Source organism: Trachypithecus francoisi, unplaced genomic scaffold (assembly GCF_009764315.1).
Source record: "Trachypithecus francoisi isolate TF-2019V2 unplaced genomic scaffold, Tfra_2.0 Lachesis_group21, whole genome shotgun sequence".
In the NCBI taxonomy this organism is placed as follows: domain Eukaryota; kingdom Metazoa; phylum Chordata; class Mammalia; order Primates; family Cercopithecidae; genus Trachypithecus; species Trachypithecus francoisi.
In genome coordinates, this window is record NW_022681467.1 from 59,855,819 (window position 1) to 59,875,085 (window position 19,267).

Below are 19,267 nucleotides of genomic sequence, written 5' to 3' on the forward strand. Positions count from 1 at the left end.
ATTAGCTGGGCATGATGGCGGGTGCCTGTTGTCCCAGCTGCTTGGGAGGCTGAGGCAGGAGAATTGCGTGAACCTGGGAGGCGGAGCTTGCAGTGAGCCGAGATCGTGCCACTGCACTCCAGCCTGGGCAACAGAGTAAGACTCTGTCTCAAAAACAAACAAAAAATTTAGTTTTGAAAAAATTTTAAATTTGCAGGAACTTGCAAAAATAGTGCCAAAAAAAAAAAAAGTTTCTGCATGTCTTTCACCAAGCTTCTCCCCATCTTACATGACCTCAGTGCAGTTATTGAAACAAAAGAGTTAACATCGACACACTACTATGAACTAATCTGTCAGTCGTATTTGCATTTCATGTGTTTCCACAAATGTCTGTTTTCTGACTTAGGCTCAGTCCAGGAACCCCCGTTGCATTTTGTCATGTCTCCTTGGTACCTTCCAGTTGGAGCGGCTCCTCTGTCTTTCATGCCCTTGACACTTGAAGAATAGTCACCAGTTATATTGTAGACTATCCCTCAATTTGGCTTTGTTGGCTGAAGAAAATAATTTAACAAGTATTTCACAAGTAGAGATCTTCTCTGTTTCTGCTGGTGGGGATGGTGATGGAGGAAAAGCTGACCTCTCTGCACATGTTGTTTGCTTCTCAGTTTAATGGCTATGCTGGGAGCCTCTTCTCAAGTGGGCCCTATGAGAAAGATGATGAGGAAGCAGATGCTATTTATGCAGCCCTGGATAAAAGGATGGATGAAAGAAGAAAAGAAAGACGGTAAAATAAATTGTTGCCTTTCACGATATTTATCCAACTTTAAAAAAAGTTTTGAGGTCGGGGCAGTGGCTCACGTATGTAATCCTATCACTTTGGGAGGCCAAGGTAGGACGATAGCTAGAGCCCAGGGGTTTGAGACCAGTTTGGGCAACATAGTGAGACCTCATCTCTACAAATAATTTAAAAATTAGTCAGATGGTGCACACCTGTAGTCCCAGCTACTTGGGAGCCTGAGGTGGAAGGACTGTTTAAGCCCAGGAGGTAGAAACTGCAGTGAGCCATGATCATGTCACTGCATTCCAGCCTGGTTGACATAGTGAGACCCTGTCTCCAAAAAAAAAAAAAAAAGTTTCGAATTTTTTTTTTTTTTTTTTAATTAGAGATGGAGTCTCGCTGTGTCGCCCAGGCTGGAGTGTAGTGGTGCGATCTCGGCTCACTGCAAGCTCCGCTTCCTGGGTTCACGGCATTCTCCTGTCTCAGCCTCCCGAGTAGCTGGGACTACAGGCGCCCGCCACCACACCTGGCTAATTTTTTGTGTTTTTGGTAGAGACGGGGTTTTCACCGTGTTAGCCAGGGTGGTCTCGATCTCCTGACCTCGTGATCTGCCTGCCTTGGCCTCCCAAAGTGCTGGGATTACAGGCGTGAGCCACCATGCCCGGTCTTTTTTTTTTTTTTTTTTGAGGTGGAGTCTTGCTCTGTCACCCAGGCTGGAGTGCAGTGGCACGATCTCAGCTCACTACAAACTCTGCCTTCCGGGTTCACGCCATTTTCCTGCCTCAGCCTCCTGAGTAGCTGGGACTACAGGCACCCACCACCACACCCGGCTAATTTTTTGTATTTTTAGTAGAGACCGAGTTTCACCGTGTTAGCCAGGGTGGTCTCGATCTCCTGACCTCGTGATCTGCCCGCCTCGACCTCCCAAACTGCTGGGATTAGAGGCGTGAGCCGCCGCGCCCGGCTGTTTTGAATTGTTTTATACTCGGAGAAATGTTGCAATAGTATATGTGTGTCTGCTCAGCTTTTAGGCCACCTGAGGGTCTTGGTCTGTTGTAGCCATGCTTGGATAAGCCCTGGGCTGTTACAGAACAGCCTTAGGACCTGGGGGCTGCAATGGAGAGCTTAAGAACTCTTAAGATTTTCCAGAAATCAGTAGAATTTTGTGGATTACTTTTACGATACATCAGGGTTACCATCTTTGAAAGGGGCTCACTGACTGTTGATTAATCTATTATATGTTGAGTAATTTGCAAATGAATTAAAGATGTCAAATGACACATATAAGCTACCAAGATCGAACCATGAAGAAATCCCAAACCTGAACAGACGAATAAGTAATGAGATCAAAGCTGTAATAGAAAGAGTCCTAGCAGAGAAAATCCCAGAATCTAATTGCTTCATTGCTGAATTTTACCAAATATTTTTTTTTTTTTTTTTTTTTTTTTTTTGAGACGGAGTCTCGCTCTGCCGCCCAGGCTGGAGTGCAGTGGCCGGATCTCAGCTCACTGCAAGCTCCGCCTCCCAGGTTCACGCCATTCTCCTGCCTCAGCCTCCCGAGTAGCTGGGACTACAGGCGCCCGCCACATCGCCCGGCTAGTTTTTTTGTATTTTTAGTAGAGACGGGGTTTCATCATGTTAGCCAGGATGGTCTCGATCTCCTGACCTCGTGATCCGCCCGTCTCGGCCTCCCAAAGTGCTGGGATTACAGGCTTGAGCCACCGCGCCCGGCCTAACCAAATATTTTAAGAAGAACTAGTATCAATTCTACTCAAACTATTCTGAAAAGTAGAGGAGGGAATACATCCAAACTTACTCTATAAAACCAGTAGTACCTGATGCCAAAACCAGACAAAGACACACAGAAAAAAGAAAACGTTATGTCGGTATCCCTGATGAACACTGATGCAGAAATCCTCAGCAGAATACTAGCAAACCATATTCAACAAGACATTGGAAAGATGGTTCATTGGCTGGACGCAGTGGCTCATGCCCATAATTCTAGCACTTTGGGAGGCCGAGGTGGGCGGATCTTGGGTCATCTGAGGTCAGGAGTTCAAGACCAGTCTGACCAACCTCGTGAAACTCCGTCTCTACTAAAAATACAAATATTAGCCGGGCATGGTGGCACACGCCTGTAATCCCAGCTACTTGGGAGGCTGAGGCAAAAGGATCACTTGAACCTGGGAGGTGGAGGTTGCAGTGAGCTAAGATCACGACATTGCACTCTAGCCTGGGAGACGAGCAAGACTCCATCCCCCCAAAAAAAAAGATTGTTCATTGTGACCAAGCGGCATTTTGCCCAGGGGTACAAGTGCAATGGTGGTTCAACGTATGCAAATTAATCAGTGTATACATTTTATCAACAGAATGAAGGAGAAAAACCATACAATTTTTTTTTTTTTTTTTTGAGATGGAATCTTGCTCTGTTGCCCAGGCTGGAGTGCAGTGGCGCAATCTCAGCTCACTGCAATCTCTGCCTCCTGGGTTCAGGTGATTCTCCTGCCTCAGCCTCCTGAATAGCTAAGACTACAGGCGCCTGCCACCACGCCCGGCTCATAGAGACGGGGTTTCACCGTGTTAGTCAGGATGCTCTCAATCTCCTGACCTCATAACCCGCCTGCCTCCGTCTCCCAAAGTGCTGGGATTCAGGCGTGAGCCACTGTGCCCGGCCTGATCATTTTAATTGATTCTGAAAATACATTTGATAAGGGCCGGGCGCAGTGGCTCAAGCCTGTAATCCCAGCACTTTGGGAGGCCGAGATGGGCAGATCACAAGGTCAGGAGATCGAGACCATCCTGGCTAACACGGTGAAACCCCATCTCTACTAAAAAAAATACAAAAAATTAGCCAGGTGAGGTGGCGGGTGCCTGTAGTCCCAGCAACTCGGGAGGCTGAGGCAGAATGGCGTAAACCTGGGAGACGGAGCTTGCAGTGAGCTGAGATCCCGCCACAGCACTCCAGCTTGGGTGGCAGAGTGAGACTCTGTCTCAAAAAAAAAAAAAATACAAAAAACTAGCCGGGCGAGGTGGCGGGCACCTGTAGTCCCAGCTACTCCGGAGGCTGAGGCAGGAGAATGGCATAAACCCAGGCGGTGGAGCTTGCAGTGAGCTGAGATCCGGCCACTGCACTCCAGCCCGGGCGACAGAGCAAGACTCTGTCTCAAAAAAAAAAAAAAAGAAAATGCATTTGATAAAATTCAACATTCCTTTATGATAAAAACTCTAGAAAAACTGGGTGTAGAAGGAATATACCTCAGGCTGTGCATGGTGGCTCACATCTGTAATTCCAGCATTTTGGGAGGCTGAGGCGGGAGGACTACTTGATCTCCGGAGTTTGAGACCAGCCTAGGCAAGAGGGTTAATACCCGTTCTTTCCAAAAAATAGAAAAATTAGCCAGGCTTTGTGGCACACACCTGTAGTCCTAGCTACTCAGGAGGCTGAGATGGGAGGATTGCTTGAGCCCAGGAGGCGGAGGTTGCAGTGAACCGAGATCACACCACCACACTTCAGCCTGGGCAACAGAGTGAGACCCTGTCTCAAAAAAACCGAACATATCTCAACACAATAAAAGCTATATACAGCTGGATGGGGTGGTTCACGCCTGTAATCACAACCCTTTGGGAGGCCCAGGCACTGGCAGATCATTTGAGGTCAGGAGTTTGAGACCATCTTGACCAACATGGTAAAACCCTGTCTCTGCTAAAAATCCAAAAGTTAGCTGGGTGTGGTGGCTCAGGCCTATAATTTCAGCTACTTGGGAGGTGGAGGTTGCAGGGAGCCGGCATCACGACACTGCACTCCAGCCTGGGCAACACGACAAAACTGTGTCGCAAAAAAAAAAAAGCCACATACGATGCACCTACACCTAGTATCATACTGAATGGGGAAAAACTGAAAGCCTTTTCTCTGAGATGTGGAACACAACAAGGATGCCCACTTTCACCATTGTTATTCAACATAGTACTGGAAGTCCTAGCTAGAGCAGTCATCCAAATTGGAAAAGAAAAAGTTAAATTATCCTTGTTTGCAGATGATATGATCTTATATTTGGAAAACCCTAAAGACTCTACCAAAACACTGTTGGAGCTGACAGATTCATTAAAGTTGCAGGCTATGTCGCCAGGTGCGGTGGCTCACACCTGTAATCCCAGCACTTTGGGAGACCGAGGGTGGGTGGGTCACCTGAGGTCAGGAGTTTGAGACCAGCCTGGCCAACATGGAGAAACCCCATTACTATTAAGAATACAAAAATTAGGCAGGCGTGGTCGCGGGTGCCTATAATCCTAGCTACTCGGGAGGCTGAGGCACGAGAATCGCTTGAATTTGGGAGGCAGAGGTTGCAGTGAGACGAGATGGTGCCACTTTACTCTAGCCTGGGTGACAGAGTGAGGCTCCGTCTCAAAAAAAAAAAGTTGCAGGATACAGAATCCACAAACAAAAGTCAGTAGCATTTCTGTCGTCAACAGTGGACCATCTAAAAAATGAAGAAAGTAATTATATTTACAGTAGCTACAAATAAAATACTTAGGAATAAATTTAACCAAAGAAGTGACAGTGGCTGGGCGTGGTGGCTCACGCCTGTAATCCCAGCACTTTGGGAAGCCGAGACAGGCGGATCACAAGGTCAGGAGATCGAGACCATGGTGAAACCCCGTCTCTACTAAAAATACAAAAAATTAGCCGGGCCCGGTGGCGGGCGCCTGTAGTCCCAGCTACTCAGGAGGCTGAGGCAGGAGAATGGCATGAACCCGGGAGGCGGAGCTTGCAGTGAGCCGAGATCGCGCCACTGCACTCCAGCCTGGGTGACAGAGCGAGACTCCGTCTCAAAAAAAAAAAAAAAGAAGTGAAAGATCTCTACAGTGAAAACTATAAAACATTGACGCAAGAAATTGGACAGAGATTCTGTGTCCATAGATTGGAAGAATCAATGTTTAAAATATCGATACGACCTGGCCGGACGTGGTGGCTCATGCCTGTAATCCCAGCACTTTGGGAGACCGAGGCAGGTGGATGACTGAAGGTCAGGAGTTGGAGACCAGCCTGGCCAACATGGTGAAACTCCATCCCTACTAAAAAAATACAAAAATTGCCTGACGCTGTGACTCATGCCTGGAATCCCAGCACCTTGGGAGGCTGAGGCGGGTGGATCACTTGAGGTCAGGAGTTAGAGACCAGGCTGACCAACATGGTGAAACCCTGTCTCTACTAAAAATACAAAAATTAGCTGGGTGTAGTGGCACACGTCTGTAATCCCAGCTACTCAGGAGGCTGAGGCAAGAGAATTGCTTAAACCCGGGAGGCAAAGTTTGCAGTGAGCTGAGATTGTATCACTGCACTCCAGCCTGAGCGACAGGGCAAGACTCTGTCTCAAAAAAAAAAAAATCAAAAAACAAAAAGTAGCTGGGCGTGGTGGCACACACCTGTAGTCCTAGCTAGTTGGGAGGCTAACGCAGGAGAATCACTTGAACCCAGGAGGTCGAGGTTGCGTTGAGTTGAGATAGCACCACTGCGCTCCAGCCTGGGTGACAGAGTGAGACTCCATCTTAAAATAAAATAAAATATCCATACTACCCAAAGTGATTTACGGATTTAATGCAATCTTTGTCAAAATACTAGGGACATTATTTTTTATTTATTTATTTTTTTTGAGACGGAGTCTCTCTCTGTTGCCCAGGCTGGAGTGCAGTGGCCGGATCTCAGCTCACTGCAAGCTCTGCCTCCCGGGTTTACGTCATTCCCCTGCCTCAGCCTCCCAAGTAGCTGGGACTACAGGCGCCGCCACCTCGCCCGGCTAGTTTTTTGTGTTTTTTTAGTAGAGACGGGGTTTCACCGTGTTAGTCAGGATGGTCTCGATCTCCTGACCTCATGATCCGCCTGTCTCGGCCTCCCAAAGTGCTGGGATTACAGGCTTGAGCTACTGCGCCTGGGCTTACTAGGGATATTATTAACAGATACTGAAAAAATAGCCAGGTGCAGTGGCTCATGCCTGTAATCCCAACACTGTGGGACGCCAAGGTAGGTGGATCACTTGAGGTCAGCAGTTCGAGACCAGCCTGGCCAACATGGTGAAATCCCATCTCTACTAAAAATACAAAAATTAGTTGAGCATGGTGGTAGGCACCTGTAATCCCAGCTACTTGGGAGGCTGAGGCAGGAGAATCACTTGAACCTGGGAGGCAGAGGTTGCAGTGAGCTGAGATCGTGCCATTGCACTCCAGCCTGGGCAACAGAGTGAGTCTCCTTCTCAAAAAAAGAAAAAATAATTCTGAAATGTATATGGAGCCCAAAAAACCCAGAATAGCCAAAGCTATCCTGAGCAAAAGGAACAAAACTAGAGGAATACTTGACTTCAAATTATACTACAGAGCTATAGTAACAAAAACAGCATGGTACTGGCAGAAGAACAGACACATAGACCAATGGAACAGGATGGACCCAGAAATAAATAGATACATCTACAGTGAACTCGTTTCTTTCTTTCTTTCTTTATTTTTCTTGAGATGGAGTCTTGCTGTTGCCCCGGCTGGAGCGCAGTGGCACGATCTTGGCTCATTGTAACCTCCGCCTCCCAGGTTCACGCCATTCTCTTGCCTCAGCCTCCTGAGTAGCTGGGACTACAGGTGCCTGCCACCACACCCGGCTAGTTTTTTATATTTTTAGTAGAGATGGGGTTTCGCTGTGTTAGCCAGTCAATCTCCTGACCTCGTGATCCACCCACCTTGGCCACCCAAAGTGCTAGAATTACAGGCATGAGCCACCGTACCCAGCCAGTGAACTCATTCTTGACAAAGGTACCAGGAATATTTATTGGGGAAAGGACAAGGTCTTCAATAAATTGTGCTGGAAAAACTGGATATCCATATGCAGGAGAATGAAACTAGACCTCTCGCTGTCACCACATACAAAAATCAAATTAAAAGACTTTAAGACCTCAAACTATGAAACTACTAGAAGAAAACACTGGAGAAACTCTGCAGAACATTGGACTAGGCAAAGATTTCCTGAGTAAGCACAGGCAACCAAAGCAAAAATGGATAAACGGAAGCTGGGTGTGGTGGCTCACTACCGTGAGCCAAGATTGTGCTACTGCACTCTAGCCTGGGCAACAGAGACTGTCTCAAAAAGAAAAAAAAAGTTCTCATTATAGAATATTAGGAAAATAAGAGTATGGGTAAAAGCATAACATTTATTCATAAGTCTAGAAAGTAACAGTTAACATTTTGGCTCATTTCCTCTTTCTGTTGCTTTTTTTTTTTTCTGAGATCGAGTTTCACTCTTGTTCCCCAGGCTGGAGTGCAGTGGCATGATCTTACTGCAACCTCTGCCTCACGGGTTCAAGCAGTTCTCCTGCCTCAGCCTCCCAAGTAACTGGGATTACAGGTGCCCACCTCCACACCTGGCTAGTTTTTGTATTTTTAGTAGAGACAGGGTTTCACCATGTTGGCCAGAATGGTCTCAAACTCCTGGCCTTGTGCTCCACCCACCTCGGCCTCCCAAAGTGCTGAGATTACAGACGTGAGCCACTGTGCCCAGCTCTCTTGCTTTTTATACATGTAATATAACTTCCTGTGATGTATGTGGAATTTTTTTTTTTTGAAGATAATTTCAGAATAGTAAAATATAGTTCTTCTGGAATTTTATTTATTTTTTATTTTTTTGAGTCTTCCAGGCTCAAGTGATTCTCCTGTCTCAGCCTCCCGAGTAGCTTGATTATAGGCACATGCCACCACACCTGGCTAATTTTTGTGTTTTTAGTAGAGACAGGGTTTTACCATGTTGGCCAGGCTGGTCTCGAACTCCTGACCCCAAGTGATCCAACCGTCTTAGCCTTCCGAAGTGTTGGAATCACAGGCGTGAGCCACCGTGCCCAGTCTTGCCACACACTTTAAACAACCAGATCTTGCGTAATGTAAACTTACTGTCCCGAGGACAGCACCAGGCCACCAGGGATCTGCCCTCATGACTCAGTGACCTCCGCCAGGCCCCACCTCAAACACTGGGAATTGTAATTGAGCATGAGATTTGATGGGGACACAGATGCAAACCGTATCATTTGGCCTCCCAGAGTGCTGGGATTACAGGCATAAGCCAATGTGCCTGGCCTGGAAATCTTTTTAGAAGCTTGTTATTAAATCATTGTGCATAAATTTATACCTAGAGTAATTAAATGTGAATGGCATTGCATTTTAATTTTTTTTTTTTTTTTGGATACAGGATCTTACTCTGTCACCCAGGGTGGAGTACAGTAGCTTGATTATAGCTCTCTGCAACCTTGAATTCCTGGCTCAAGCGATTCTCCTGCTTCAGCCTCACAGGTAGCTAGGATTACAAGCACCTGCTACCACACCCAGCTAATTTTTCTTTTTTCTTTCATTTTTTTGGGATGGAGTCTCACTCTGTTGCCCAGGCTGGAGTGCAATGGCACGATCTCGGCTCACTGCAACCTCCGCCTCCAGAGTTCAAGGGATTCTCCTGCCTCAGCCTCCCGGGTAGCTGGGATTACAGGCACACACCACCACGCCCGGCTAATTTTTGTAGAGACGGGTATTTTTAGTAGAGACGGGGTTTCACCAGTGTTAGCCAGGCTGGTCTCGAACTCCTGACCTCGTGATCTGCCTGCTTTGGCCTCCCAAAGTGCTGGGATTACAGGCGTGAGCCACCGGGTCTGGCTCACACCCAGCTAATTTTTGTCAGTGTTGCTCAGGCTGGTCTTGAACTCCTGGCTTCAAGTAATCCACCTGCCTCCCCTAATTTTGGCATCCCAAAGTGCTAGGATTACAGGCATGAGTCACTACACTCAGCCCTACTTTTTTTTTTTTTTTTTGAGACGGAGTCTCACTCTGTTGCCCAGGCTGGAGTGCAGTCGTGCGATCTTGGCTCACTGCAAGCTCCGCCTCCTAGGTTCATGCCATTCTCCTGCCTCAGCCTCCGGAGTAGCTGGGACTACAGGCGCCTGCCACCATGCCCGGCTAGGTTTTCGTATTTTTAGTAGAGATGGGATTTCACCCTGTTAGCCAGGATGGTCTGTATCTCCCTACCTCGTGATCCGTTTGCCTTGGCCTCCCCAAAGTGCCAGGATTACAGGCGTGAGCCACTGTGCCTGGCCAGCCCTACATTTTAAAGATTGATTGGAACCTCCAGGGTTAATGCATTTTAAAAAACATCAGGCTGGGCCGGGCGCGGTGGCTCAAGCCTGTAATCCCAGCACTTTGGGAGGCCGAGACGGGCGGATCACGAGGTCAGGAGATCGAGACCATCCTGGCTAACACGGTGAAACCCCGTCTCTACTAAAAATACAAAAACTAGCCGGGCGAGGTGGCGGGCGCCTGTAGTCCCAGCTACTCGGGAGGCTGAGGCAGGAGAATGACGTAAACCCGGGAGGCGGAGCTTGCAGTGAGCTGAGATCCGGCCACTGCAGTCCAGTCGGGCGACAGAGCGAGACTCCGCCTCAAAAAAAAAAAAAAAAAAAAAAAAAAAAAAAAAAAAAACATCAGGCTGGATGCAGTGGCTTACCTGTGTAATCCTAGTACCTTGGGAGGCCAAGGCGGGAGGATCACTTGAGTCTAGCAGTTCGAGACCAGCCTGGGCAACATAGTGAAACCCTGTCTCTACAAAAAGAAAATAAAAATTAGTCAGTGGCACATGTCTGTAGTTCCAGCTACATTCCCAAGGCTGAGGCAGGAGGATCGCTTGAGCCTAGGAGTTTGAGGCTACAGTGAGCTGTGATTATACCACTGCACTCTAGCCGGGGCAAGAGCAAGACCCTGTCTCTAAAACAAAAACAAAACAAAAAATAGCAGGTGACCTGGACCCATGTAGAAAGTCATTAAATTAAATGTTTTTATTTATGTATTTATTTATTATTTTTTGAGACAAGAGTCTTGCACTCTCGCCCAGGCGGGAGTACAGTGGCGTGATCTCAGCTCACTGCAAGCTCCGTCTCCTGGCTTCACGCCATTCTCCTGCCTCAGCGTCCCGAGGAGCTGGGATTACAGGCGCCCGCCACCACGCCTGGCTAATTTTTTTGTATTTTTAGTACAGACGGGGTTTCACCGTGTTGGCCAGGATGGTCTCGATCTCCTGACTTCGTGATCCACCTGCCTCAGCCTCCCAAAGTGCTGGGATTACAGGCGTGAGCCACTGCGCCCGGCCATATATTTTTAAAAAGTAATGTACTTCGCTGGGCACGGTGGCTCACACCTGTAATCCCAGCACTTTGGGAGGCTGAGGTGAGCAGATCATGAGGTCAGGAGATTGAGACCATCCTGGCCAACACAGTGAAACCCCATCTTTACTAACAATACAAAAATTAGCCGGGCGTGGAGGTGCGTGCCTGTAGTCCCAGCTACTCGGGAGTCTGAGGCACGAGAATCACTTGAACCTGGGAGGTGGAGGTTGCAATGAGCCAAGATCGTGCCATTACACTCCAGCATGGTGACAGTGAGACTCCGTCTCAAAAAAAAAGGTAGTGTACTTATTAAAACTTTTTATTCTAAAAACTGTCATAATACAAAGAGGAAGAACAGTAGTGTGAATACCATCTCCTCACACGTCATCTCAATGCTGAAGTACAGTTACGTGGGTGATGCAAACTGTTCTAGCACACAGAGCTGGGGAGCTGAGCTGAGCTGGTTGTTAGAGGTGAACTATTTGCTTGGAAGAGAAGGAAGCAAGGAGGGAAAGGAGAGATGAGTTCAGTAGAGTGTTTGGTAGTAACTAGGATAGTTACTGTTTTTCCTTTAGGTGTTTTTTTTTTGTTTTTTGTTTTTGTTGTTGTTGTTGTTTTTTGTGCGACAGGGTCTCACTCTTGCCCAGGCTAGATCAGCTCACTGCAACCTCCACCTCCTGGATTCAAATGATTCTCTTGCCTCAGCCTCCCAGATAGCTGGGGATTACAGGTGCCTGCCACCATGCCCAGCTAATTTTTATTTTAATTTTTTTGAGATGAAGTTTCACTCTTGTCACCCAGGCTGGAGTGCAGTGGCATGATCTTGGCCGTGATCTGGCCAAGTTGAACAGATCCAGTAAATTGATTTTTCTAAGTTTCTAACTTCCGCCTTCTAGGTTCAAGCAATTCTCCTACCTCAGCCTCCTGAGTAGCTGGGATTACAGGCACGTGCCACTACACCTGGCTAATTTTCATATTTTTAGTATAGACTGGGTTTTACCACTTTGGCCAGGCTTGAACTCCTGACCTCAGGTGATCTGCCTGCCTCGGCCTTCCAAAGCATTGGGATTAGACGTGTGGGCCACTGCGCCTGGACTTCTTAGGTGTTTAAAATCCTTTGGGATTTTGTGAATTTTCAAGCAGTAAATATACTCATGTTCAAATGGAGTTATTTAGATCAAAGTAAGATATTTTTTGTTTTAATGAATTTCTGCATGTTTTTATTTGGTGGATAATTGAATTATTAGACTTGTGAATGTATTTATATTTATTTATTTAGAGACAGAGTCTCTCTGTCACCCAGGCTGGAGTGCAGTGGTGTGATCTCGGCTCACTGCACCCTCTGCCTCCTGGGTTCAAATGATTCTTGTGCCTCAGTCTCCTGAGTAGCTGTGATCACAGGTGTGTGTTACCATGCCCAGCTAAGAATGTATTCATAATTACCTTAAAATATATTTGATTTGGGCTGGACGCGGTGGCTCACATCTGTAATCCCAGCACTTTGGGAGGCCGAGGCGAGTGTATCACAAGGTCAGGAGTTCGAGACCAGCCTGGCCAGGATGGTGAAACCCCATCTCTACTAAAAATACAAAAATTAGTCAGGAGCGCTGGCGGGTGCCTGTAATCCCAGCTACTTGGGAGGCTGAGGCAGGAGAATCGCTTAAACCCAGGAGGCGGAGGTTGCAATGACCCAAGATTACTCCACTGCACTCTAGCCTGGGCGACAGAGCAAGACTCCAGCTCAAAAAAAATATATATATATATTTATATATATATATGTATATGTGCACGTATGTATTTGATTTAACTGCTAAGAGTATGGAGTTGTTCTTTTTGGTGGTTTAATTGAGATGTGTAATAAAGCAGCTTTGCTTCAGAACAGGCATGCAGTATTTCTGATGTGTGCATGTTTCCTTTCCTAGGGAGCAAAGGGAGAAAGAAGAAATAGAGAAATATCGTATGGAGCGCCCCAAAATCCAACAGCAGTTCTCAGATCTCAAAGTAAGCCGATGAAATGGTGTGCAGTTTCTAATGCACTTAACTTAACCCGCAGAGACTCAGACTGCTCTTACGTGGAATTGATGAGACTTTACTACCTTGCTCTTTTTTAATTTAGAGGGTCATTGCTTAGAAGAAAGTCCTTGCTTCAATGTGTTTAATTATATGTGTGTAAAAACCCTTCCCCCTACCATAAAAGGTAGGACAAATGAACTTATTTTCTTTGTAATTTTAACTCCATTTATACCTAAGATTTTCTTTCTTTTTTTTTTTTTTTTTAGTTGAGGTAGTCTGGCTCTGTTGCCCTGGCTGGAGTGCAGTGGCGTGGTCTCAGCTCACTGCAACATTCACCTCCCAGGTTCAAGCAATTCTCGTGCCTCAACTTCCCAAGTAGCTGGGATTACAGGCTCCTGCCACCCTACCCAGCTACTTTTTGTATTTTTAGTAGAGATAGGGTTTTGCCATGTGTGCCAGGCTGGTCTCGAACTCCTGACGTCTAGTGATCTGCCCACCTCGGCCTCCCAAAGTGTGGAATTACAGGCATGAGTCACACGTCTGGCCCCATTTATATGTAAGGTTTTCTAAACTGTGTCCCCTGGGCTTTGAGAGAATAATTTACATTTTAGAGAAGTTGAACAGATCCAGTAAATTGATTTTTCTAAGTGAAGTAGAAAACTATTTTTGGGTCTGGGTACAGTGACTCACACCTGTAATCTCAGCACTTTGGGAGGCTGAGGTGGGAGGATCACTTGAGTCCAGGAGTTTCAGACCAGCCTTGGGGAGAACCTGTCTTTACAAAAAATAAAAACTTAGCCAGGCATGCTGGGCGTGATGGCTTACACCTGTAATCCCAGCACTTTGGAAGGCTGAGGTGGGTGGATCATGAGGTCAGGAGATTGAGACCGTCCTGGCTAACATGGTGAAACCCAGTCTCTACAAAAAAAAACAAAAAAAAAAACCAAAAAATTAGCCGGGCGTGGTGGCGGGCGCCTGTAGTCCCAGCTACTCGGGAGGGTGAGGCAGGAGAATGGCGTGAACCCGGGAGGCGGAGCTTGCAGTGAGCCGAGATCGTGCCATTGCACTCCAGCCTGGGTGACAGACAGAGCGAGACTCCATCTCAAAAAAAAAAAAAAAACTTAGCCAGGCATGGTGGCCCGTGCTTGTGGTCCCAGCACCTTGAGAAGCTGAAGTGGGAGGATCACTGGAGCCTGGGGGGTTGAGGCTACAGTGAGTTGTGATTGTGCCACTGAGTCCAGCCTAGGCAACAGAGTAAGACCCGTCTCAAAACAAACTAAAAGCAATTGCTGCATCCGAATCTTTTCTAAAGCATGATGATCTGGAGGCTAGAGGTGAGGGAGAGCATGGTCCTACCTGGGCACATGAAATTCTGTCAGAGAATTAATGATTTGGGGGCTGGACATTTCCAGAGGAAGTTGGCGGAAGTCACGGAAGAAGAGTGGCTGAGCATCCCTGAGGTTGGCGATGCCAGAAACAAACGTCAGCGGAACCCACGCTATGAGAAGCTGACCCCAGTTCCTGACAGCTTCTTTGCCAAACATTTACAGACCGGAGAGAACCATACCTCAGTGGATCCCCGACAGACTGTGAGCATGCAAAAAAAGGGCGCGTGCGGCCCGTTTAGTCTTGTTAGATCAGTGGCAGGAGTGGTGGGTTGTGTTGGATTCGGTGCTTCTGCAGGTCATGGCTATGCTGTGGCTGAGTCTGTCCGCACAGCTGTGCGTATGTCAGGCCACTGGGGAAGTATTTCAGAGAATAAATTTCTTTGGCATGAAATGCAAACCATTGGCCGGGCGCGGTGGCTCACGCTTGTAATCCCAGCACTTTGGGAGGCCGAGGCGGGCAGATCACGATGTCAGGAGATCGAGACCATCCTGGCTAACACGGTGAAACCCCGTCTCTACTAAAATTACAAAAAAATTAGCCGGGCATGGTGGCGGGCGCCTGTAGTCCCACTACTCAGGAGGCTGAGGCAGGAGAATGACGTGAACCTGGGAGGCGGAGCTTGCAGTGAGCTGAGATCGCGCCACTGCACTCCAGCCTGGGCGACAGAGCGAGACTCCGCCTCAAAAAAAATAAAATGCAAACTGTTGTTTTATTCTTCCCTTTCCTCTCTTCCCCTCCAGCAATTTGGAGGTCTTAACACACCCTATCCAGGTGGACTAAACACTCCATACCCAGGTGGAATGACACCAGGATTGATGACACCTGGCACTGGTGAGCTGGACATGAGGAAGATTGGCCAAGCCAGGAACACTCTGATGGACATGAGGCTGAGCCAGGTGAGTTTGTCACGCAGCATTTTCCTGTAGACAGGTTTAGACATTTTTGTTTTGTTTTATTTTCTTCTTCTCTTTCTTCCTCTTTTTTTTTTTTTTTTGGCTTGACTTTTGCCTGAATAATTCTGCAGATTTTTAAAATTTTTTAAATTTTGAGACAGTCTTGCTCTGTCACCCAGAGGCTGGAGTGCAATGGCATGATCTTGGCTCGCTGCAACCTCCACCTCCCAGGTTCAAGCGATTCTCTTACCTCAGCCTCCTGAGTAGCTGGGATTACAGGTGCACTCTGCCATACCCGGCTAATTTTTGTATTTTTTGTAGAGACAGGGTTTCACCATGTTGGCCAGGTTGTTCTCAAACTCCTGACCTCAGGTGATCTGTCTGCCTCGGCCTCCCAGAATGCTGGTATTACAGGTGTGAGCCACTGCACCTGGGCTTTTTTAAAAATATAAAATAATGATTTTTTAAAAAATGTGTTTTCGGCCCGGCGTGGTGGCTCAAGCCTGTAATCCCAGCACTTTGGGAGGCCGAGACGGGCAGATCACGAGGTCAGGAGATCGAGTCCATCCTGGCTAACACGGTGAAACCCCATCTCTACTAAAAAATACAAAAAACTAGCCGGCCGATGTGGCGGGCGCCTGTAGTCCCAGCTACTCGGGAGGCTGAGACAGGAGAATGGCGTGAACCCAGGAGGCGGAGCTTGCAGTGAGCTGAGATCCGGCCATGGCACTCCAGCCTGGGCGACAGAGCAAGACTCCGTCTCAAAAATAAATAAATAAATAAATAAATAAAAATGTGTTTTCTTCCTGCCCCTCAGTAAATTGCCTTGTGGCCCTGCATGGAACATGTACTTTGATCTGGAGATTGGGTGCTCTAGACACCAGTGAAGTACATATCTTTTTGATATGCACATCAGAAACCATGAAGGAGCATACGTACTACTTTTGGCCTGGCCAACGTGGTGAAACCCTGTCTCTACTAAAAATACAGAAATTGGCCAAGTGTGGTGGTGGGCTCCTATAATCCCAGCTACTCGGGAAGCTAAGACAGGAGAACCGCTTGAACCCGGATGTTGGAGGTTGCAGTGAGCTGAGATTGCACCAGTGCACTCCAGCCTGGGCAACAGAGTGAGACTGTCTCAAAAAAAAGGGGGTGCAATCACGACTCGCTACATATAGCCTCGACCTCCCTGGGCTAAGGCGATCCTTCCACCTAGCACTTTGAGAGACTGAGGCAGGAGGATTGCTTGAACTCAGGAGTTCAAGCCTGAGCAACATGGTGATGGTGAGACTCTGTCTCTACAAAAACTAAAAGAAATAGCTGGGCCTGGTGGTGCGTGCCTGTAGTCCCAGCTGTTCGGAGGCTGAGGTGGGAGGACTGCTTGAGCCAGGGAGTTTGAGGCTGCAGTGGGCTATGATCACGCCACTGCACACCAACGTAGGTTACGGAGTGAGACTGTCTCAAAATAAATAAAACTGTCACAGTAATTTTTTTGTGGTAAAATATATGTAACACTGAATTTACTATTTTAATCTTTCTTAACTGTACATACCTTTATTGACATAATTATGTTCATGTTGTTATACAGCCTCATCACCATTCATCTCCAGAACTGTTTCATCTTCCCAGATTGAAGCTCTGTACCCGTTAAACACTAAGTCCCCGTGCCCTTTCTCCCCGGCCCCTGGCATCCACCATTCTTTCTGTTTCTATAAATTTCACTGCTCTCTGGACCTCATATGATTGCAGTCTTACAGTATTTACCTTATTGTGACTGGCTTATTTCACTTAGCTCACGTCCTTAAGGTTCATCCTTGGTGCAGCGTGTGTCAGCATGTTTTTGTTTTTGTTTTTGAGACACAGTCTCACTGTGTCCCCAGGCTGGAGTTCAATGTCACAGTCTTGGCTCACTGTAACCTCCACCTCCCGGGTTCAAATGATTCTCCTGCCTCAGCTTCCCAAGTAACTATAACTATAGGCATATGTCACCACGTCCGGCTAATTTTTGTATTTTTAGTAGAGATGGGGTTTCACCATCCTGGCCAGGCTGGTCTCAAACTCCTGACCTTGTGATCCACCCGCCTCAGACTCCCAAAGTGCTGGGATTACAGGTGTGAGCCACCACACCTGGCCAAAAATTGTGTTTTTTTGTAGAGACAGTGTCTTTGGAGGCTGAGGCAGGGGGATTCCTTGAGCCTTGGAACTGGAGGCTGTAGTGAGCTATGATTGCCACTGCACTCCTACTTGGGTGACAGAGTGAGACCCTGTCGCAAAAAAATAAATAAAAATATAGATCTTTTTCCATACAGAAGAAATTTGTTATTATCACAAGGTGTTGTCTGAGTGCAGTGCAGGTTATTTTCTTTCTTCTCCTGACTACTCACTGAGGATTGTGGGAGGGGCTCCAGGGACCCTCCAAGGTCTTCGTTTTGCACCTGGTCACATCCAGCTGACTCTCAGCCTGGCCTGTCTCACAGGTGTCTGACTCCGTGAGTGGACAGACCGTCGTTGACCCCAAAGGCTACCTGACGGATTTAAATTCCATGATCCCGACACATGGAGGGGACATCAAGTGAGTGCTTTGCAGAATCGCTGGGCTGAGATGGAGACTCCAGTTGCCGAGGATATTTTGGATTTTATATGGGCAATATGCAGTCAAAATGTGACGTTGTTCTAAGAAATATAAAGTGGAGTAGTTTGATTTTTCCATTTGAAATGTATCTGTATCCATTCATTGCATACACTAAACGTGTTACATATGATACCGCAAGTCCCTGCCTGTGCTGAGCAGGAAAGCAGCCGGCTGTGTCCCACATGCCCCATCTGGACCTTCGGTTCTCGGTGTTTGTCTGCAGGGAGGCTAAACAGGCTTGGAGGAGTGCACACTGAATTTTTTAGTTGTTTTGTGTAACTCAGGACGTCAGGACTGATAGTTCTTACATTGTGACTGGGAAGTGGGTGCCTTCGTTCGAGGTCTCGGGTGCACCCCTGACAGCATGGCCTGATGCTGTGTGCACTCTCCCTCTTGTAGTGATATCAAGAAGGCACGACTGCTCCTCAAGTCTGTTCGGGAGACGAACCCTCATCACCCGCCAGCCTGGATTGCGTCAGCCCGCCTGGAAGAAGTCACTGGGAAGCTACAAGTAGCTCGGAACCTTATCATGAAGGGGACAGAGATGTGCCCCAAGGTGAGGCGTGCTGTGAGGCATCTCCTGGGAGGCTGCGTGATTGTGGACCCCTATGGGAGTAAACTCCTCAGAGCAAATCTCTATCTTTTGGTATTGAAACTACAGACAGTGGGACAGGCTGGGGGAGGATGTGAAAAGCGGCCAAGGGCTTTTTTCCTGCTTGTTTTCACGTGGAGTGAAGGCTAATCCACCACTGTTTTTTGTTTTTGTTTTTTTTGAGACAGAGTCATGCTCTGTCACCCAGGCTAGAGTGCAGTGGCACAATCTTGGCTCACTGCAGGCTCCACCTCCCGGGTTCATGCCATTGTCCTGTCTCAGCCTCCAGAGTAGCTGGGACCACAGGCACCTGCCACCGTGCCTGAATCCACCACGGTTTGATGGCAGGCTAAGCTTCCTTATAAAGAGCTCAGTTGGTCAGCTCTTCACCCATCTAATGGCAGCTAAGCATGGTGGCTCACGCCTGTAATCTCAGCACTTTGGGAGGCTGAGGTGGGCGGATCACCTGAGGTCAGGAGTTCCAGACCAGCCTGGCCAACATGGCAAAACCCTGTCTCTACTAAAAATACAAAAGTTAGCCAGGCGTGGTGACAGGTGCCTGTAATCCCAGCTATTCGGGAGGTGGAGATAGAGGTTGCAGTGAGCTGAGATCGCGCCACTGCACTCCAGCCTGGGGGACAGAGTGAGACATCGTCTCAAAAAACAACAACAAAAAAGAACTACCCAAGCAGATGCACGGTCTCCGCTTTGTCCGTGGAGTTATCCTGCAGGCAAATCGTGCTGTTTTCACGAAGTGGTGTTTTATGTGTTCTTTTTTTTTTTAAGTCTCGCTCTGTTGCCCAGGCTGGAGTGCAATGG

The 19,267-nt window shown here is 47.5% G+C and overlaps 1 protein-coding gene across 1 annotated transcript in view; it reads left to right on the forward strand.

The window, feature by feature from the left end:
- Nucleotides 1–19,267, forward strand: part of PRPF6 (pre-mRNA processing factor 6) — a 55,848-nt gene that overhangs the window by 4,240 nt on the left and 32,341 nt on the right. Inside the window, exons 3-8 of the mRNA XM_033187038.1 lie at nucleotides 645–763; nucleotides 12,852–12,930; nucleotides 14,355–14,531; nucleotides 15,072–15,227; nucleotides 17,702–17,796; nucleotides 18,256–18,412. Coding sequence (XP_033042929.1) covers nucleotides 645–763; nucleotides 12,852–12,930; nucleotides 14,355–14,531; nucleotides 15,072–15,227; nucleotides 17,702–17,796; nucleotides 18,256–18,412 — 783 coding nt within the window. The remainder of the gene's footprint in view (nucleotides 1–644; nucleotides 764–12,851; nucleotides 12,931–14,354; nucleotides 14,532–15,071; nucleotides 15,228–17,701; nucleotides 17,797–18,255; nucleotides 18,413–19,267) is intronic.